The sequence below is a fragment of the Wolffia australiana genome, chromosome 8 (genome assembly GCF_029677425.1).
Source record: "Wolffia australiana isolate 7733 chromosome 8, ASM2967742v1".
Taxonomy (NCBI): Eukaryota; Viridiplantae; Streptophyta; class Magnoliopsida; order Alismatales; family Araceae; genus Wolffia; species Wolffia australiana.
The window spans coordinates 10,941,269-10,961,549 of NC_135842.1; the positions used below are offsets into that span (position 1 = coordinate 10,941,269).

A 20,281-nucleotide genomic window follows, 5' to 3' on the forward strand; every position below is an offset into this window, starting at 1 on the left:
AATTTAAATTACAACGATAATCCAATTAAAGACGTAAATTTACTTTCATCAATTTTAAGAAAGATAGAGAGGGAAACGAGTAATCCAACAGAGAGGCAACGGGGACATGAGATAGGCATTAATAGAGAGTTGAGAAATGAAAGAGAGAGAGTTAAGAGAGATGAGAAACATGAAGTAGGGAGAGATGAACAATGATATATAAGAGAGATGTGCAATGTGTATGAGAGAGAGAGAGATAAGAGTTAAAAAATGAGGAATGCTTAGGAGACATATATATCTCTATATATGAACAACACAATAGAGAGAGACACCAGAGGAAAAAGCAAGAGAATAGAGGGCATAATGAACCTTATGGGTATTTAAAGTGGTTGCCCGTTCTGTTTAAAATATTTAGAAATTTTCATAAAAATCCCTAAGATAAACTAGAAATTAGGATTAATTTATGCTGTTTAAGTTTTTTATTCTTACAAAAATATTTTTAATTTTCCTTATTAGCATAGGGCGAGTGACAAATCCACATGGAGAAGTATTAAATAAGTGAAATTTAAGTTAAATATCTATTTTTAAAATTTTTATACTTTTAAAATAACTAAATCTAATTTAATAAGATCAGGAAGTGTAAATTGATTCAAATTGTTCTGTGATGATGATAGAATAATTTTACAATTTAACCTATTTTATTCAGATTTTATAGAATGAATTTGGGAATTTTAACAAAATTGTAGATGATTGAAGTGTGATATATAAAAAACTTAAATAAATCATTGAAGTGTGATTATGATGGGGGACCATCACGCCAGCCAGCAAAGACATGGGACGACTTCAGCCATGCCATGCAGCTCTTGCCGACGTTCACAACCCCGGCTTCAAGTACTTGGCATAGCCAACCACTGTGAGATATGAATTTATTTTCATGTATTTTGATTTTCCTGAATGATTAGGATTGGGCCACCATGTTTGGGCCTCGTCTGTAGATATTTTCTGTTATGCTTGATGTACGTTTAACGGGAAACCTCTTCACGCAATCATTTTCCCCTATTTCGGCGCACTTGGGCATCCTTCCTCCCTTATACAAAGGGACGGCATGCCCAAGGAAGCCTTGGAGTTTGATTGAATTTGAATTTTTCTTTTGTCGATTGGGCTACCGCCTCCTCAATTTTGGGAGTTATCTTTTACAGTTTTCCTAGATTAGATCTTGTTATCAGCACGTCGCCAGTTTCATCGCATGGAGAACAATCCGCGGAAGAACCTCTTGTCGCCCGCCCTCCTTCTATCCCTCGGTTTCTTAAAGCATTCAAGAATTTGTCTCCAAGACTTTTCAGCCTACAAGAAGATTTCCCTGTTCGATCACCAAGGACCCAATTCTTGGGTGGTTGTCCTCCAAGAACGTGCTTCTTGGAGACTTTGAGATCATCTTGGAGCCGATCTGCAGCCACTTCTTCGCAGCCACCCAATGCCACGTCGGCCCAAGAACTTGCATCCTCACCGACACTCTGCGCCCTTGTCGGTTCAAGGTCTTGCTTCGCCGCCAGATTCTGTTTGCCGATCGTACCGCGCCTGTGACTCCTCACTCGTGCCACCATCTTTCACCTCCTCGTGCTTTGAGCCCACGCGCCCACGCATCCACGCATGCCCACGCATCCCCATTCCCCATGCGCCGGCGCATTCATTCACCAGCATGCTCCGCACATCAGCGCGCCACACGCCTGTGCACGTCACACACCAGAGCGGCTGTGCGCCTGCGTGCCCTGCACGACCGCGCGGCCATGTGCCCTGTGCACCCCTGCACGCTGGCATGTCCTGGGTGCCGTGGCCTGCTTGCATCTGAACTGTATCCTCGCTGACGAGTGCGCCCTCACGCCCTCGCCGCCGCACGACCCGTTCTCCACATATGTCTATTGGTCAACCCTTCCGCATTGAGACGCCCTTTGACTATGGACTATGGATCTATGATCCCAGTCAGGTTCTACTGTTCTCCCTAATTCCTTCAGTATTATTACTTTCTACAGTGCCATCTTCCACTATTTGTTCCTCTGCCGATATCAAATGGCGATCTAATAGGATTTTGCCACCCTCAACGAGAGATAGGATTTATTGCAATTACAAACTAAATCCATTGACAGAGGAAGTAGTGGACGCCATTGGGCCGTCACACCCCTCACATTGTAGGTGTCTAGTGATCCCATCGGGTCGTTTGGAGTTTGCTCGTGACTGTCCAGTTTTCGGAATTTTAATTCATCGCCTTTTAAAATCAGCCATTGCCCTCGCGATTCTCATTGGGTATTTCTATAAATTACGCATTCATCCATTACTTCGTATGTTCCTGTCCATCCCCTGTGTTGTAACACGAGCCGACCGATCCCGGCGTGTACCGTGTTACATCAGATTAGCTTGATTCATGAGAGTTGTTTTTTTGTGTTATCTTGTCATTATCATCATGAGCAACACAATATCTTTTGTTAGATTCTATTGGACTTAGAATATGCGTAATATCTTTATGTAGGCCTATCAAGCTTGTGATATTTTTAATCTTATATGAGTTGTTTTTCTCCATGTTTTAAGTTGTCATTTGAAGGGTATTGTGATTATGGAAGACCTCAAACATTTAGTGGCCTTTATAAGGACTCATTTCTAACCTTGAAGTATCAATAGTAAGGTAATATATTTTTTTGATACGCTTTTTCTCCCTTATGAGTGTTCTCCTTTTTAGAGCTCCAGTGCTTGTGATCTCAAGCACAACCCCTTTGTGGACTCAAGGATAGAATAGGCTAGTTTTGTGGATTCAGGTCTTGATTGTTCACAGACCTGATTAATTAATTATATCAAAATAAGAATAACTAACATGAAATGTTTAACCCAATGATAGATTGAGTTTCTATCCCATGAGGTGCTAAGCTACATGTACCTAAAAGATACATGGAGCAACATGGAACCTTTGCCGTCACTTTTAACCCTATACACATAATCACTCATCTTCATGGATCTTGCAAGATGAATTAGGGTATGCTCAACTATCAAACCTGAATCTGACATTACAAATAATATTAATTCATTGGAAAATTGTAGTATAACTTGTGTATACTATTTTACTTCCATGGTCGAGCACTTAATTGCATCATCATCTTTGAGTTATCCTCCTATACAAAGGGCAGTTGATTTCCTCTTGACCTCTCAATCATCTTTGTAAAATTATTGTTGTATTTGACCTTAGATGGTTTGGAGTTCCTCATCTAAGAACTCGTAGTTCATAATGAAAATACAATCAGCCATCCACGCCATTGATGTCTCAGGTCTAAGAACTACTTACATTACTATGATGAATCAACCAGATTGAAAATTTGGTACACTAGAATAAAGGGATTTATAAAAGTTAATTTAGTGAAGTTTTTATATTGAAGAGCACCCATAATATTTGCCATTAGTGTATCCACACTAATGGCAATTACATCTGCTATACTCATCACATCACATCAGGGGGGCTAGATAATGATTTTATGTCCAATTTTTTTTGACATCCTTTTTGAATATCTTTCGAAAATGAATATTTTAAACACATAATTAAAGACTATTGATATATGCATTATGATCTCATTATAATTGTTGTAGTTGTTGCATGGATTCATGGAATTCAATTTTAAGTGTCACATGTGCATTCTAGTGAATATATAGTGTATTAATAAACATTGCATGCTATATGTAATGTGTGATTGGCATGCCAACCGTTTATTTATATTTATCTCCACAAAATATAAATGGTTTAATATCAATTTTTTGAAATCCAACAATGACAAATAATTTAGCAATAACTCTCTAAAATCATAATGTTACAGTTCTTATTCAATACTTATTTGCCCAGGTATTTTACCATTAATATGAACTGCATCTTGAACAGATTATATATCAATCTACAATAATTATACAAAACCTCATTCTACAGTATTACTGGATTTATTTGAGTGATCCAAAAACAGCAAAAATATTCTCCTCTCATCATATTATCTAGGGTTAATATCACGTGACAGTCCAAACTACGTCGAAAGTCTGCGATCTAACCTTAGCTTTTTTTTTGGTACGGTATATCCCAAACTCACTAAGTCGTCTGCGATATATCCTGGTGATGACGTGGAGTCCATCGTGGCTGTCAGGTGGATCGTCGACCAGTTTTTGACCTAGCGGAACCCACCTAGCAGCCACGCTAGACTCCACGTCATCACCAAGATATATCGACCTGCCAAGGGTTTTCTGGTAAGAGAGAGAGGGGCATTCTAGAGAGAGAGATAGAGGCGGGCTTGAGAGAGAGAGAGAAGGAGAGAGAGGTTCTAGAGAGAGAGAGGCATTTTTTAGAGAGAGAAAGGGAGAGAGAGGCACTCTAGAGAGACCCGACCAAATCGAATCGCGCGGGAGAGTGCGGGAAATATATGAACAGAGAGTGAGAGGGGGGGAGAGATAAAGAGAGCGAGGTTTATCAAGGGTTCACGAGAGCGAGAGGGAGGGGAGAGGGGCCATATTTTCCTTCACTCTACGACGGAGATTATCCTTCACTCTACCCTGCTTCGAACGCCGCTGTTCGATCCTACAGGCCATCCTTCTCTCACGAAGGTCGTTTTACTCCATTTTCTTTTGATTGGAGCACCGTCGACTTTCTTCCATGAATAACAGTCGACCGTGGTTCAATCTTCACAAGGCAATTTCAATCTTCACAATGCAGTTTTCTGATTTCTTGACGGCAGCGGTAACCTGGTAAAGTCAGTCGACCCTTGTATTTCGTCATCTGTGAAGAGCATTTGTCTAATTTTTTTCCAATTACGTTGGTGCATCTCTATGGACTTTTTTTGTCCTCATCACACCCATGAATCATTTTCAAGGCAAAATTTGGTTCTTTTTTACCTTTCGTTAATACATTTCTTATTATCTCGCCTGACGTAGAGTGGATGTAATTTCTGTCCGTTTCTTCCATAACTTATTGGTGGACTATAATTCAACTTTTCCCTCTAATTTCTCATTGCGAAGAGTCGCCTCTCAGTCCTTCACTGTCGGACTTACGATTTTGTCGTGGGCTCTCATAGGTATACCCCGATGTTGAATTTTTTATTATTTTATCTTCTGGCGAGTTGATTTTCGGCTTCACTGGCTTAAGAATTTTTGATTTAGTATGGAAAGGAACATGACATTGCATCCATGGATTAGAGGACAACGATGGAGCAATGAGAAATTAGTTCTCTGTATCTTGTGAATTGAGATCGATGTTGGCATTATCCTCTTCGGATAACAGATCGATCAACAACCATAGCACTACTGAACATCGCTAACGGGCCTCAACATCCCAATAATAATAATGTGTCATATAATAATCATAATCAAACTCTCTATTTCTCTCTCTAAAATGTATTCATCTTTTCAAAACTCTCTCTCTCTCTCTCTTAAATTGACCCCCCTGTCTGAAAAACTAAATTTCTCATTTTTATTTTTATTTTACTTCTTTTTTATGTTTATTTATAGTTTTCAAACCTCGCATTCCAAATTATTTAAGGTCTGATTGGATTTAAGGTCTGGTTCTTCATCGTGCAGTGGTGCGCTCACTCACCGTGCTTCTCTTAGGTTGTCTCACAAGTCAAAGTGTAAAAGAATGTAAGTTTTCCCTCGATAATTTAAATATATTATACGCATCATCAGTTACTATTTCCCATTTGTTTCTTTAATAGGGCTGATGACGAGAGAAGAGTGTTTGGTTCTGTTTATGAAAGTGATGCTGATTCGGAATATAATCCATGTGAAGAAAACGAGGACAGTGACGTGTATACAAGTGATCCCGATGGATATTCAAGTGAAGAATGGAAGGATGAATCTTCTGGCCAGGGAAATATAAAAGAACAAGTTCAGCAACGAGTGTCTGTTGATGGAAATCATAGTGAGTATGCTGATTTGGATGATGAGATATTCACTCCCAATGAGTCTGATGATGAGGGTGACAATAGCAGGAACGTCCACAGGGGCATAAAGTATGATCCTAGATGCCCCATGGAGAAGATTAAATTTCAAGTAGGCATGAAATTTGAATCACCTTCTCAATTTAGGACAGCTCTGAAGAACCATGCTGTATGGGCTGGGTTCAACATCAGGTTTTTAAAGTCTGGTGAGCAAAAAGTTGAAGTTGTTTGCAATGAAGATTGCCCATGGAGGATATATGCTAGTTGGGATGGTATGAAGGAGGCTTTTGTTGTGAAGACTGTAAATGATACTCATAGGTGCAGTAGGGCTTCGAGGAATAGACAAGCCGATTATCATTGGATTGCAAACCACTTCGTAGAGAAAATTTGACTGCATAGGAATTGGAAGGTGGTAGATATGATGAGAGAAATAAATGAACAGTTTGGAATCACAGTTTCAAAGCATACCTGTTATAGAGCTAGATCTGCGGCGCGCAAGATACCTGCAGGATCATTGAATGAACATTATCACTTGCTTCCTACTTATCTTGTTGAGTTAAAGAAGGTTTATAAGAGTAGTACTTTCGAGATGGTGCTTGATAGAGACACTCCTGATTCTTTGGTTAGGTTTAAGAGACTCTATATATGCTTTGATTCACTTGCAACAGGTTTTCTTGAAGGTTGCCGACAAGTCATTGGTTTGGATGGATGCTTTTTGAAGACTGAACTGGGAGGTCAATTGTTGAGTGCTGTGGGCAAGGATGGTAATAATCAAATGTTCTCTATTGCATGGGCAGTGGTTGAAGGGGAAAATCGAGATTCTTGGCCTTGGTTTATTCAACTGCTAATGAGAGATTTAGGAATTTCCGACGGTAATGGGTGGACAATTATAAGCGATCAACAGAAGATACATAACTAACTCGTTCATAATATTATAATTCTTTGAAGTCTCATTGATTAATGTGGAACTAATTTATTGCACTAATAGCTTGATGGTTTCTCACACTATGCAGGGGCTATAAAATGCAGTGGCATTTCTGTTACCACATGTGGAGCATAGGAATTGTGCCAGACATATTTATGCAAACTGGAAGAAGAAGGGACATTCCACTGGTATACTGAAGAACCTATTTTGGAATGTTGTGAAGTGCACGACTCATCAAGATTTCAAGAGGATCATGGGACAGATGAGCACATTGAAACCACAAGCCGCGCATGACTTTGGGGATATAGGCATAAAGAAGTTTTGCAGGGCTTACATCAGTGAGTCGCCAAAATGTGAGGTGATTGACATCATACAGTCTAGGTCAAAACCTATCATAGACATGCTAGATGATATTAGAGTTATTGTCATGGAGAGGATAGTGAAGAAAAGGGAGTTATTTTTTAGTAGAAGTGATCCATTATGCCCTCGGGTAAGAAAGTTGGTGGAAGAGAACAAGTTGAAGTCTAGGACATGCACACCTAGACATGTAGGCCAGTATCAATTCGAAGTTACAGACTTCGGAAACAGATTTGTGATTGATTTACCCAATAGAAGCTGTAGTTGCAGGTATTGGAATATAAGGGGCATTACTTGCTCCCATGCTATTGCTTGCATTCGCTGGATCAAGCGGGACCCTGATAGATTTGTCTCTGACTGGTTGAAGAAAAATATATATCAGCTAGCTTATAAACATGGTATCCCACCAATGAATGGAAGAAACTTGTGGACTGAAGTTGAAGGGAACTATGTATTCCCTCCTCTCGTGAAGAAACAACCTGGAAGGCGTAAGTCAAAGAGAAGAATTGACTTCAGTGAGAAAGAACTTAAAGGTCAAAGATTATCCAAGAAAGGCATACAAATGAGGTGCTCTCTTTGCCACCAAGTTGGCCATAATGGAACGACATGCACCCAAACAATCTGTCTTAGTGCACCCAAACAAGGAGAGGAGCTACAGGCCAAGTACAGATTGAAATTTTTTGTTTAACTTTGTTTACATGCTTTGAAGTTTATTCAACGTAAAAGAATTAACATGTATTGATGAATCATGCAGGGATGACAAGGAGCTACAGAACCCCCACGTGTTGAAGTAGATGGCGCAAATGAACCAATGATTGACATCTACAGTCAAATTTTTGAAAAGGCACAAGCAAAACTTGGTCTTAGTTTTTGAAATGTGATGATCGTGACTATCCAACACGAAATGTTAATTAATGCCCTTTACCTTCTTCTAGTCAAAAAGTGGAGGCATCTCTTTCTCTTTTGTCTCTTCATATCGATTCCTCACATGTAGTTATATCTTTATATAGACGGGGACAGTGACAAACATAAAGATGTAAGTGAAAGATATAGAGAGAAAGAAGAATTAATAAACATTTACAGAGAGATAAGATAAAGAAGACAGTGAAATACTTAGAGATGAAACATGATAGAGAGGGATAGTGATAGATGCAAAGATAGAGAGAGACATCAGAACGTCCTAGCTAGCCTCATCTAGCTGAATTCCAATCTTCTTCTCCAAATTGAAAACGCAGAGGGAGTCTCTTATTTTTGGAAAATCTCTAATTTTTTCTCTTATTTTTGGAATGCAACTATAGTACCAAGAGTAGGCCCCCCAATGATGACATCAATGCTCGGGTCCTTGAGCTTCCCCTCTCCCTCTCCATCTGGCTCTTTGCCTCCACTCTCTTTGGGAATTTCAATAATCTCATCCAACATGGAGCACTACCAAACAGGGGGAATCAAACGTTTACACAATTGGGCATAAACCCAACCCTAAAAATTAAAAATCTTGCAACACACGTTGTCAAAATGGACGGCGAGTGATCACATCAGGCCCTCAAGTTGTGACACTTTCTCAGATAAGCATTTTGGCTCAATTCTCCTTTTGAGTGCGTTAGGCACAAACCCACCGTTCACCCTGAACACACCACCACACTCCACAATCCCTACACATGCATAAAAAACAAAGAAAGAAACAACTATCCTCAGCTCTGGCAAGTTGATTCTGCGCGATTAACAGATGCAAGTCAATAGTTTTTCAAATGTGAGACCAAGTAATGCAGAATTTTGCAGAATTATGTAGAATTATGCAGAATAATGGAGAATTATTTTACCTGTGCACGCCGTGAGAATGCTTTCATACGGAGAGCCTTTCATCTGCATCTATCTCCTTACGGATCACCGGGACGAAAGAGAGACATTCTCGCAGTCACATTCAAGAACAAGGACGTTTTGACACTATGAAGAGGGTGGCGTCCTTGGTACTGTGCTGTGGAGGGCCACACCTTGACGTCGTCCTCGAGCACAAGGGAAGTATCATCATCATCAGCGCAAGGGGCGGTTAGAGCCTTTCTCCTTTGGCCCACGACTATGGACGCGAAACCACCTTCGCCGCCGGCCGCCGAGGCCCTCTCGCTCTCGTGAACCCTTGATAAACCTCGCTCTCTTTCTCTCTCTCCCCCCCCCTCTCACTCTCTGTTCATATATTTCCCGCACTCTCCCGTGCGATTCGATTTGGTCGGGTCTCTCTAGAGTGCCTCTCTCTCCCTTTCTCTCTTTACAAAATGCCTCTCTCTCTAGAACCTCTCTCTCCTTCTCTCTCTCTCTCAAGCCCGCCTCTCTCTCTCTCTCTCCAGAATGCCCCTCTCTCTCTTACCGGAAAACCCTTGGCAGGTCGATATATCCTGGTGATGACGTGGAGTCCAGCGTGGCTGCCAGGTGGGTTCCGCTAGGTCAAAAACTGGTCGACGATCCACCTGGCAGCCATGATGGACTCCACGTCATCACCAGGATATATCGCAGACGACTTAGTGAGTTTGGGATATACTGTACCAATAAAAACCTAAGGTTATATCGCAGACTTTCGACGTAGTTTGGACTGTCACGTGATATTAAACCCTATTATATATAAAAGGCTTTAAAAATCCTATCAGATATAAGAAATCCCCATATGTGAATCTGGTATTTGTATCATGAACACCTGCTCTATCATTGCGTAGCAACGGAAAACTGCCCACACCACTTTGGCGGGAATTTTATTTCAGAACATTTGGTATCCAAACATGAAGACGCTGTTGAATGCCAGTAACGAGGCGGATGCTGATATCAGATGTCCGTCGCTACAGTACCGATACCCATTATTGGCATCCAATATCTAGATATCGAAACAGATGGATATCATTTTTTCACTATTAACTCCAAAACCAGCATCCATCCCGATATCGTCATCCATCATCGGTGTCGGGGACGGGCAAAAACTACTTTGAATTCTGAGAGAAAGTTTGGACCAAAAAAAGATTGAAACGAAAAAGGAAAATGTTTTTATTTGTTGGACCCAAGATGGATTAACATTTAATCTGTTAATCATATCGGCCCAGTTACTATAACGCGGCCCAAATGTACTCTCGCCATATAAATATTCCCGCAATTTCTTCATTTGGCCCTGACTCTCGCTCTTTGTGCCTGCTACCGTTCCGGGCCTTGCCGAGCTTCAAGAACATACGATACGTTTGCAAGGGTGATTCAAAAGATTCCATCTTGAACATGCCCATCACCTTTCTGTGATCTTTTCTTTATCTTCTGTTATACGTTGCTGTGGTGAGTTATCCTCCGCCCAGTCTGGAAACGAAAGGTTTGTTTTTGCATTCTTCTTTCATTCATTCTAAATTGTTCTGTTGCGATCGCTGCACGCTTGTAGTTCTGAAGGTTTTATTTTTTATTTAGGAATTGAATAGCATTGATTTTTCGTGTTTTTAATTATATTTTTATGATTCTTGGAGGCTGCCTCGTAGGTTTTATGCGGGTTTAAGGTCAAAATGCAGCCTCTGTTGCCAAAAATTAAAATTTTCAAACTAAAATTATACACACCAATTTTTTACTGACGAGCAGAAAGATCCCCATTCCTCGGCCTATGATTATCCAAGTTCTTGAAGCTTAATTCCCCATTTGAGCTTCAGAGAAATTTCGGTCTCTATTGTTTCTCCTTGTGCAGTTGTTCGATGACTCTGTAACTAAGTTTTTTTAAAAAAATCATTCTAGAACAAGTGATACCGTTTTCTTGAATTTCAGCTATTTATCTCTCCGTTTCTTCAACTTGTGCAGCTGTTCTATGACTCTGTAACTAGCTTAGATGGAGATCAAGGACCCTATTGTCGACATCCCTGTTCAAGATCCACCAGATGAAATCTTCTCTGCAGCTGACCTCACATGGACCAAATTTGGTTCCAGCGAGCACCACATAGACGATGTTGCCCTCATCCCTTTCTCTAGGTTAGATGCCTTCATTGTCGGGGAATCCTCCAACGTAGAATGCCCAACTCGGTTTCACATAGAGAGGGGGAGGAAACGCTCAAAAGGCAGCCTCAAGGAGTGGAAGAGCGATGACTACTTGCTCTACAGACTGTGAGTCAACAAAAAACACACTCTGTATTTCTTCCTGTTCTTCATTATTTTGTTAAAAAATTGAACTTTATCATCTTTTCAGATACTGGTGCTCATTTGGACCTGAGAATTATGGAGAGGGTGGGACTATATTGCCCAGCAGGAGATACAGGTTGAACACGAGGAATCGAGCAGCGCGGCCTCAATCGATGAGGGGATGCACCTGCCATTTTGCTGTCAAGCGTCTCTATGCGCGTCCGTCGGTCGCCATGCTAATTTATCACGAGCGGCGGCACATCAACAAGTCGGGATTTGTCTGCCATGGACCTCTCGATAAAGACGCTATCGGCCCGGGTGCGAAGAGAATCACCTATGTGGGCAATGAGCTTCAACAACAAACCATGTCCTTGATCTATCTCGGCATTCCAGCTGAGAATGTGCTACAGACTCACATCGAGGGCATCCAGCGCTATTGCGGGCCCAGCGATAGCATCGATGCCTCGCAATATGTCCAGAAGCTGGAGATGATAATCAAAAGGTCGACGCACGAATTGGATTTGGATGATCAGGCCAGCATCCGCATGTGGCTTGAGAGGAACAAGAAATCGGTGTTTTTCTTCCAGGACTCGACGGAATCTGATCCTTTCATACTGGGGATCCAGACTGAATGGCAGTTGCAGCAGATGATTCGCTTTGGGCATCACAGCATCTTGGCATCCCATTCATCTTTTGGAGTGACCAAGCTGAAGGTGCGCCTTTTTTTTGCTGTCTGGTAGGATAATGTTGTTCTGTAATGTCTGCCTCTTTGGTTGCTGAGCAAATGTGCTTTCATGATTATAAGTTGGGCTTAATTCAAAAAAAAATGATTATAAGTGGGGTTCAGCATCCAATATGATGACGATGAGTGGTGATGAATCATCATTGTTGTCCGCCATAGTTTCAAATCATCGGATGATGATTTTTTCGTATTTTTGTCATCATCTTGTCAGTGCCTGATCATCATTTTGTCATCATATAGTTAAAAAAAAAATCATTTTGCCATCATCTCCTCATCATCTTGTCCTTTATGTCAGTGACATCCGATGACGAATTCTTCTTGTCATGATCATTGAGATGAACTTCGTTTACTTTCAAAATAGAGTGCTCAATGCCTCGTTGTGATCTCCACACCGTCTCATCATGGTTGGATGATTCGGGCAATGCCTGTGATGAATCATCATTATACGTTGGAATCATCAGATGATGAATTCTACCTCATCTTATTAATTTCTGATCATCGTCTAATCATAGTCTCATCGTGAGCATCATCTGTATTTTGCACAAGATAGCTTAAGATGACAATAAAACGATGAAAAGATGATGACGAATGTATTATTGGATGACTCAGACATATGATGATGACCATGAGGAATTGTCATCGTTCGAATCATCAGATGACCAATTTGTCATCGTCAATGTCATAGTACGCAAATCCTAATTTTCAGCTTTATCTATACCCAGAAGGATTCTGATTCATATGAAAGATTATGTAAATGATTATGATTTCTTTCTTTTTTTCATGCAGTATCCTCTATATTCTCTTCTTGCCTTTGATTCTCGGCACCATGCCCTCCCAGTGGCCTGGGTAATTACCCGAACAATGGCAAAACCAGATGTATTTAAATGGATGAAAGAACTGGCAGATCGGGTTCATTCTGCCGATCCCGGGTGGAGGATCAGTGGCTTCATTATTGATGATGCGGCTCTGGAGGTTGACCCAATCAGGCAAGTTGACTTTTTACATCTTCATTTTCTACTTGAAAAATTCAAAAATACGGATGGTGAATTAAGGACTTGAACATTATTATTATTATTTTTTGAACAATGTTGAACATTACTAATTTTCTATTTGTCTTTACTGAAGTCTGACTCAATCAGGCTAGTTGACCTTTCATCGTAATCATTTCATTCAAAAATTCATAAATTGGGATTGTAAGTTTGACCCAATCTGACAAGTTGACGTATTCATGTTAATCCTTTCATTTTAATATTCACAAATTGGAGCATTAAGTTGGCGACATAAACATAGATCAATTTTCCATAAATGTTTTTACTGTAGGTTGGCCAAATCAGGCAAGTTGACTTTCTTCATCCTTGCCACTTCATCTAAAATTTTGAAAACTGGGATGTTAAGTTCGGGACATGAACATGGTTGATTTTCTATATCTAGATGTCTTGGCTCGAGATTAACCCAATCTGGAAAGTCGACTGTTTCATCATCATACCTTTGTCTAAATTCAAATTTGGGATTTTAAGCTAGGGATATGAACTTATTTCCCAACACTTGCAGGGAGATCTTCTGCTGTCCGGTTCTGTTTGGGTTGTGGCGTGTTCGTCGGGAATGGCAGAGGAACATTGTGAAGAGATGCAGCAATCATGAAGTTCGACGAGAGATGTTCAGGAGGCTCGGCGAAATTCTGTATTCCGTCTGGAGTGAGGACGGTCATACTGTGGTTCTTGGAGAGTTTCTTCATGACTTTGTGGATCAGACGGCGTTCTTGCAGTATTTCAAAGAGTGTTGGGTGCCCAAACTTGGTATGATCTCAGCTATTATCTTTCTCTTTTGGTCTTGTCTTCTGTTTTCTCCCTCCTCTCTCACACATATATTGTCTCCCTATCTCTCCTTCACTTGCTCTGATACCTCTCCCTTTCTCTCCTTGCGTTCCTTTCTCCTATTCTACTTCATCTTCTCTCTCTCTCTCTCTCTCTCTCTCTCTCTCTCTCTCTCTCTCTCTCTGTAACCCAAAACCCAAAACTCTCTTTCTCTCTTTGTATGTATGTATTTATATACATACATACATACATACATATAAAGAGGGATACATTGATAGAGCAATAGGTAGACTCATAGATAGATAGGCTGCTACATTGATTGTATGTATGTATTTATGTACATTAAGTGTATTATATATATAAATACACTTTTTTTCTTCTTTTCTCCAGTTTTGCTCTGGCTCACTATATATATATATATTCTTCTTTTCTTCTGGTTTGCTCTCTCACCATATATATATATATATTTCTTTTCTTCTGTTTTCTCTCTCTTACTCTAAGTATATAAGTTTTCTTCTGTTTTGCTATTCTCTCTCTCTCTCTCTCTCTCTCTCTCTCTCTCTCTCTCTCTTTCTCTCTTTCCCTCTAACTCTGTTCTATTTTGACTCACACCCCCACTCTCAATCTTCCTAAAGTTTCTATCTTTATCCCTGTCATTCTACGTTTGATCACAATTCTGTCTCTTCATTAAAGAAAACAATTCTCATCTCTCCCCATCTCCTTCTGCTCTATTTGAATTCTATCTCTCCTTTTCCTGGCTTGTATTTCCCTATCTTTATTTCAATTACATTTCTCTCTCCCCCCCCTTTCTTTCTCTCTCTAACCCCAAAACTCAAATCTCCCTTCTACCCAGGAATGTGGGTTGCGGCAATGAGAGAATTGCCGGTGGCCAGTCAAGAAGCAAGCTGCGCGGCGGAGGCCTACCATCTACGCCTCAAGTCTAAGCTCTACGACGACCCCCACCTCGGCTCCCTCCAGCGCGTCGACTGGCTCGTCCACAAGCTCACCACCGAGCTCCACTCGGCCCACTGGCTCGACATCTACGCCGACGAGACCGCCTCCTTCCCCGCCATCAAACACTCCTACCTCTCCGCCTCGTCTTGGCACCGCGCCCAGCTCATCCCCGACCGCCACGTCGCCCTCCACGTTGACAACCTCCCCGCCGCCCGCGTCGCCAGCCGCACCGTCTGGAACCCGGGCCCAGAGTTCTCCCTCTGCGACTGCGACTGGGCCCACCAGGGCAACCTCTGCAAGCACGCCGTCAAGGCCAGCCTCCTCGGCCCGTCCCCCTCCCTCGCCCGGCTCTCTTTCGAGAAGGTGGTCCGGGAGCTCTGGGCGAGCCCGGCCCAGGACGACTCCGTCGAGCTTGATGAGGCCGTCGCCTGGGCCAGCCAGGTCCTGGACCGGGTCCGAGCCATGGCCGAGCTCGCCGGCTCCGCCACCGTCGGCGGCGTAGTCCAGAGACTCCCACTCAAGTGGGAGTCGAAGAGGGGCCGCACCTCCGTGGCCCGACCACCGCTCCGCAACAAGCTCGATCTCCTACCCCCCAAGAAGAAGCCCAGAAAGAGAAAGAGGTTGTCCAGCATTTTTGCCTTGCAGTTAAACTGAGTTGCAAATTCATAAAAAAAAAACTAGAAAAAAGGGAAAATTATTTGTAGAAGTCAAAGTCAGTGTCTGGCTTCTTGACGTTGATGCGGTAGCCCTTCTCAAAATCCTTGGGCAGGATCACGTACCTGTTCTTGCGAACTGCGTGCATGCCGGCCTCTTGACATATCGCCGCGATCTGCACGCGCCGACGTCAGATCGGAATCCGACGGCGAGGGAAAAATATGATTACGTTGAATATTTATAGTTTTGACTTACGTCGGCGGCGCTGATCTTGTCTGGGCGGGACACATAATCTTCCAGGTCGACCTCATCGCTCAAGTTCATCTTAGAAGTGCACACCTGCATATTGAATGAAGAACGTTGTTTCTAGATTAAACTCAATTTTTAAATTTTAATTATGAAGGCAACTCAATTTTTTAATTTTTTTCCATCAGTTCAACATTTGATCTGTCGAAAAACCTGGCTTTCCCCCACATTTTCAGCAATTATGGAATATATTCCATCTTTGTCACATTATCCAATTAAAATAAGCACAGATATTGGAATCATACTTTCTCGTTTGGGTATTTTAATTAAGGTTGAATTGTTCAAAAAAAATTTTTAATTAAGGTTGAAATGAGCGTGTACCTGAAAAACAAGCCGTTTTTGTCGCCTATCAGGCAAAGGGAATTCAATTTTCCTGTCAAGCCTTCCAGGGCGCAAGAGAGCAGGATCCAGAGTGTCAGCACGGTTCGTCGCCATGATAACTTTTACGTTCACCGTCTGATCAAATCCGTCCATCTAAACCACAAAATTAAATATGGAATTACTAAACATAGGAGATATATATATATATACAATATAATCATGCAACATTGGAAAGTCAGATGTCAAGTTCTCCGATAGAGTTAGTAGATGTCAAATCTAAGCAACCAAGACAATTAGATATCATAGATGTTGAAAATTTGCATGGGCTTGGCGGGCGATGATGAATTATTCCATGTTGTCATCCATGCGTAGTTTGAATGACGACATGATCTAATGCTCTATCTTAGCTTTGAACTAATTGATGATGATGATGACAATAACAATGACCGCTCTAGGAAACCTAATGACGATGGTGATGATGATGATTTGTCATCAACCGATGAATGATGGTAGCAATGAAGGCTACTGGAAACTGGACTGCATCGAGGATGACCATTAGCCATCGTAATTATCATCATCGACACTAAATTCCTAAATTTGCATATGAGCTTCATCATCCTATCCATATCATGAGCCATCGAAGATTAATGCTCCAGTAGTTCAAATGTATCCACAGATCGAAGATTAATGCTTCAGTACTTATTAACTACTGTTATAATCTCAAAACAAAAGAGACCGGACGCAAACTTTTTGTCATGATCCTTGGCTGTGAAGTGATTGGAACAGTTGGCAGATGATGAAGAGCTCGTCATCTTCATCCCCACATCTAGTCATCCTAGTCGTCATGTGTTAAGGTTTGGACAAATGGCAATGATGATACGTCATCAACCAATTGATGATGATTATAATTAATAATTACCATTCTCATCTCTGATTGAGCTAGGAAGAATGATTACAACGATGATAATTCATCATCAACCAAAAGACGATGAATATTTCTCATCAAAACAGGATGAAGATGACGTATAATCATCGTCATTGACACCAAACCCTGTGATGTCAACGGTACTCGTCAACATTCCAAGAGCCTAGGGAAATTAATCCAGATGATTTGCTTTTGAAAGATGGAAATTAATCCAGATGATGGCATAAAAACAAACTCTGAGGTGTAAATGGATGAAATCGTTACCAAAAAACAAACAAATGGATGACAGTGTAAATATTTGCGCCTAAAATAAAGTATACCACGTGGTTGAATTACCAAAAAATATGAAAAATAACTTAATATTTCAGACTCTATGCCATTCTATATTATACAAAAAATATATGACTTCAACCATCTTCCTCATTAGTAACAACAAAACACCACTTAATTCGGAATTTAATCAATTCCATTTAGCAGAAGCCATTTAATTATGGAAAAGATCAACCGCTATGCTCTCTAGTTACCTGATTTAATAATTCCATCAGGATACGCTGAACTTCACGATCAGCTCCTGTCTGAGCATCAAAACGTGCAGTGGCAATAGCGTCGACTTCGTCAATAAATATAATTGCCGGGGCATTCTCTTTTGCAAGACGGAAAACATCTCGGACCATCCTTGGACCCTGGAAACAAATTCATAATCCAAATGACTGCCACGTATGCACCAGGACCATCATAAAGACAAATTACTTAGGATGCCACGTCTAAAAGAATTAATGAAAAAAGGATATAAAAGACCCTTTACAGCACAAAAAATATTATCCACGAAAGATAACAAAGATGAGAAATGATAGACTATGATTGATGACCGTTAAAATGTTATTTATCACGTCTCTTATAAGCTGACACAAGTCAATATCTATCTATAAATCTGTAAACCTACCTATCTGTCTACGTACCAATTAATTAATTTATTAATCTATCCACCATTCAGCGTATCAATATATCAATTTATCTGCCTACGTTTATCTAACTATCTATCTTCCTATCCCACCCTTTGGTCTATATGTTTATCTATCTACCTATATATCTTCTTTTCCACCCATCAATCTATACGTTTATCAATGTACCCATATATCTTCCTAACTATCTATCTTCCTATCCACCCATCAATCTAAATGTTTATCAATCTACCAATTATTTCTCTCATCTATCCATCAATCTATCTATCAACCACTCTGTTCATCTACCTACCTATCAATCTATCCATCTAATATATATATATTTCAACCGATCGTTTTAAATATGTAAAAACGTGAAAGCAAATAACCAGTTTAATCAGTGACATTATTGCGAAAGAACGGACATACCTCACCCAAATACTTCTGAACAAATTCAGATCCAACCACACGAATAAAGGCAGCGGTAGTATGATGCGCTACAGCCTTTGCCAGCATAGTTTTGCCCGTCCCAGGAGGGCCGTATAACAGCACACCTCTTGGTGGATCAATACCGATTTGCTTGTACAGGTCATAATGTGTCAAAGGCAATTCAACAGCTTCCCGAATCTCCTGTTTCTGAATGTCACAGCCACCTATATCCTGAAGAGAAAGCAAATCAATGATCGATAATATTGAGAGAATTTTGGTTGAAACATGTATCCACATTGTTAATCGATGACTTAGACCCCCTTCATTAGCAATTCTCAGAGGTTGATCTCAAAGAAAGGGAAGAAAATTTTAAAATACAATCGGATGTTTAAATAATTAGATAGATAGTTAAATAAACAGGTACATAGATAAATAGGTAGACAGATTGACATAAATTGATGGATAGATAGGTAGATAGATAGAAATATGGATAGATAAATCGACGTATAAACAGACAAGTAGGTTGATAGATGAATAAACGGATAAACAGACAGGTAGATTATTAGATAGGTAAATTGGTAAATAGATAAACAGAGACAGACAAATATATAGTTATGCAGATAAGTCAACTGATAGATTAATAAATGGGTCGACAGATAAACATATATATTGATGGATAGATAGATAGAAATATAGATAAATATATAGTTAGACAAATTTTTTTTGGAGAAATAGTTAGACATAATGATGGATTGTTAGATAGATCAAATAGATAGAAAAAATAGACAGAATGATAGATAGACAGATAGGTAGATAAATAGATACATCGACAGATAGATTAATATATAAATAAATACACCGATGAATTGAAAGAAAGGTAGATAGATAGATAACTCGTTGGATAGAACGATAAGGTATAAATAATGATGGATGAGGATAAAGATATTTAGGCAGACAGATAGATAAATAGATAGACGGATAAATAGATAGTCAGATGAACATCGATCAATATATAAACATAGATACATAAAATTGTAGGCAGATTGACAGACAAATTGGCAGACAGATAGATAAATAGATAGATCAACTCACGTTGTACGTGACGTCCGGTTTCTCCGACTGGCTCAAAAGAGAGATGGAAGAGTCGGCCTCGGGGGGAAGAACATCGACGAGCGCATTGGAGTGCCTGTGCAGCGCAACGGACGCCGACGGCTTGAGCAGCTCCCGATTGATCGTGCTCAGAATCCGCACATAGTAATTTGACCCCGTCGTCGAACCCACAATTCCGTTGTTCTGATCGACCATCTCCATGAACTGCCCGATCACGAGGGGCACGCTCTGAATCCGCTTGACCTCCTCTTGCGCCCGAAGAAGCTCCCTTTTGAGATTCTTCTGCTCGTCCTTGACGTACTCCTCCTGAATCTCGATGAACTCCAGTTCGCGTTGTAGGGCTTTGAGGCGGCCGTAGAGGTCTTCTTCCTCGCCGAAACCGGTGGCAGGAGTAGCCACCATGTCTGGATCAGATCTTGGAGAAGAAATCGGTAGAGAAATCGTCTGCTTCGGATCGAGAATCATCGTTGAGGCCGCCATTGTCGCCTTCTTCTTCTTCTTCTTCGTCGAGGGCGGTTCTTGCCAGTTTTAGCCCGCTCCGCAAGGCAGAACTGCTTTTATATCAACTCCCCAGACGGGCCGGGATCTATTTAATTTGGCCCATTAAGAAAAGCCCACTACCATTAGAATGGCTAGTTAATGCCGGATGAAGGATGACGATGACGGATGACGGGTGTTGCTGACGGATGAAGGATAACGATGACGGATGACGGATGAGGGATGAGAGGACTCTCTCTCTCTCTCTCTCTCTCTCTCT

The 20,281-nt window shown here is 40.9% G+C and overlaps 2 protein-coding genes across 3 annotated transcripts; one reads left to right on the forward strand and one right to left on the reverse strand.

Annotated features, from left to right (window-relative positions):
• Nucleotides 1-10,345: 10,345 nt before the first annotated feature.
• On the forward strand, nucleotides 10,346-15,492 carry LOC144706373 (SWIM zinc finger family protein). 2 transcript variants are annotated; one of them, XM_078579289.1, is made up of 6 exons: nucleotides 10,346-10,543; nucleotides 11,014-11,313; nucleotides 11,396-12,041; nucleotides 12,857-13,060; nucleotides 13,626-13,866; nucleotides 14,738-15,492. In XM_078579289.1, exons 2-6 carry the CDS (start codon nucleotides 11,042-11,044, stop codon nucleotides 15,490-15,492), a joined length of 2,118 nt encoding a protein of 705 aa, XP_078435415.1. In that variant the 5' UTR covers nucleotides 10,346-10,543; nucleotides 11,014-11,041. The 2 variants fall into 2 exon arrangements, with proteins under 2 accessions (XP_078435415.1, XP_078435416.1); XM_078579290.1 differs by having other exon boundaries at nucleotides 10,356-10,509.
• On the reverse strand, nucleotides 15,446-20,044 carry RPT3 (regulatory particle triple-A ATPase 3). Its single transcript, XM_078579291.1, has 6 exons — nucleotides 19,507-20,044; nucleotides 18,415-18,645; nucleotides 17,569-17,727; nucleotides 16,120-16,272; nucleotides 15,748-15,831; nucleotides 15,446-15,667 (listed from the first exon to the last, which is right to left on the reverse strand). Exons 1-6 carry the CDS (start codon nucleotides 20,002-20,004, stop codon nucleotides 15,533-15,535), a joined length of 1,260 nt encoding a protein of 419 aa, XP_078435417.1. The 5' UTR covers nucleotides 20,005-20,044; the 3' UTR covers nucleotides 15,446-15,532.
• Between the last annotated feature and the right edge of the window lie 237 nt (nucleotides 20,045-20,281).

Coding starts and splice junctions, on each gene's coding strand:
- LOC144706373 (XM_078579289.1), top strand. CDS start 11,042: ATGGAGATCAAGGACCCTATTGTCGACATCCCTGTTCAAGATCCACCA. Junction 11,314..11,395: donor GACTACTTGCTCTACAGACT/GTGAGTCAACAA, acceptor TCATCTTTTCAG/ATACTGGTGCTCATTTGGAC. Junction 13,867..14,737: donor GTGTTGGGTGCCCAAACTTG/GTATGATCTCAG, acceptor CCTTCTACCCAG/GAATGTGGGTTGCGGCAATG.
- RPT3 (XM_078579291.1), bottom strand. CDS start 20,004: ATGGCGGCCTCAACGATGATTCTCGATCCGAAGCAGACGATTTCTCTA. Junction 17,728..18,414: donor TTCAGAAGTATTTGGGTGAG/GTATGTCCGTTC, acceptor ATTTGTTTCCAG/GGTCCAAGGATGGTCCGAGA. Junction 16,273..17,568: donor TGATGGAATTATTAAATCAG/GTAACTAGAGAG, acceptor TTTGTGGTTTAG/ATGGACGGATTTGATCAGAC.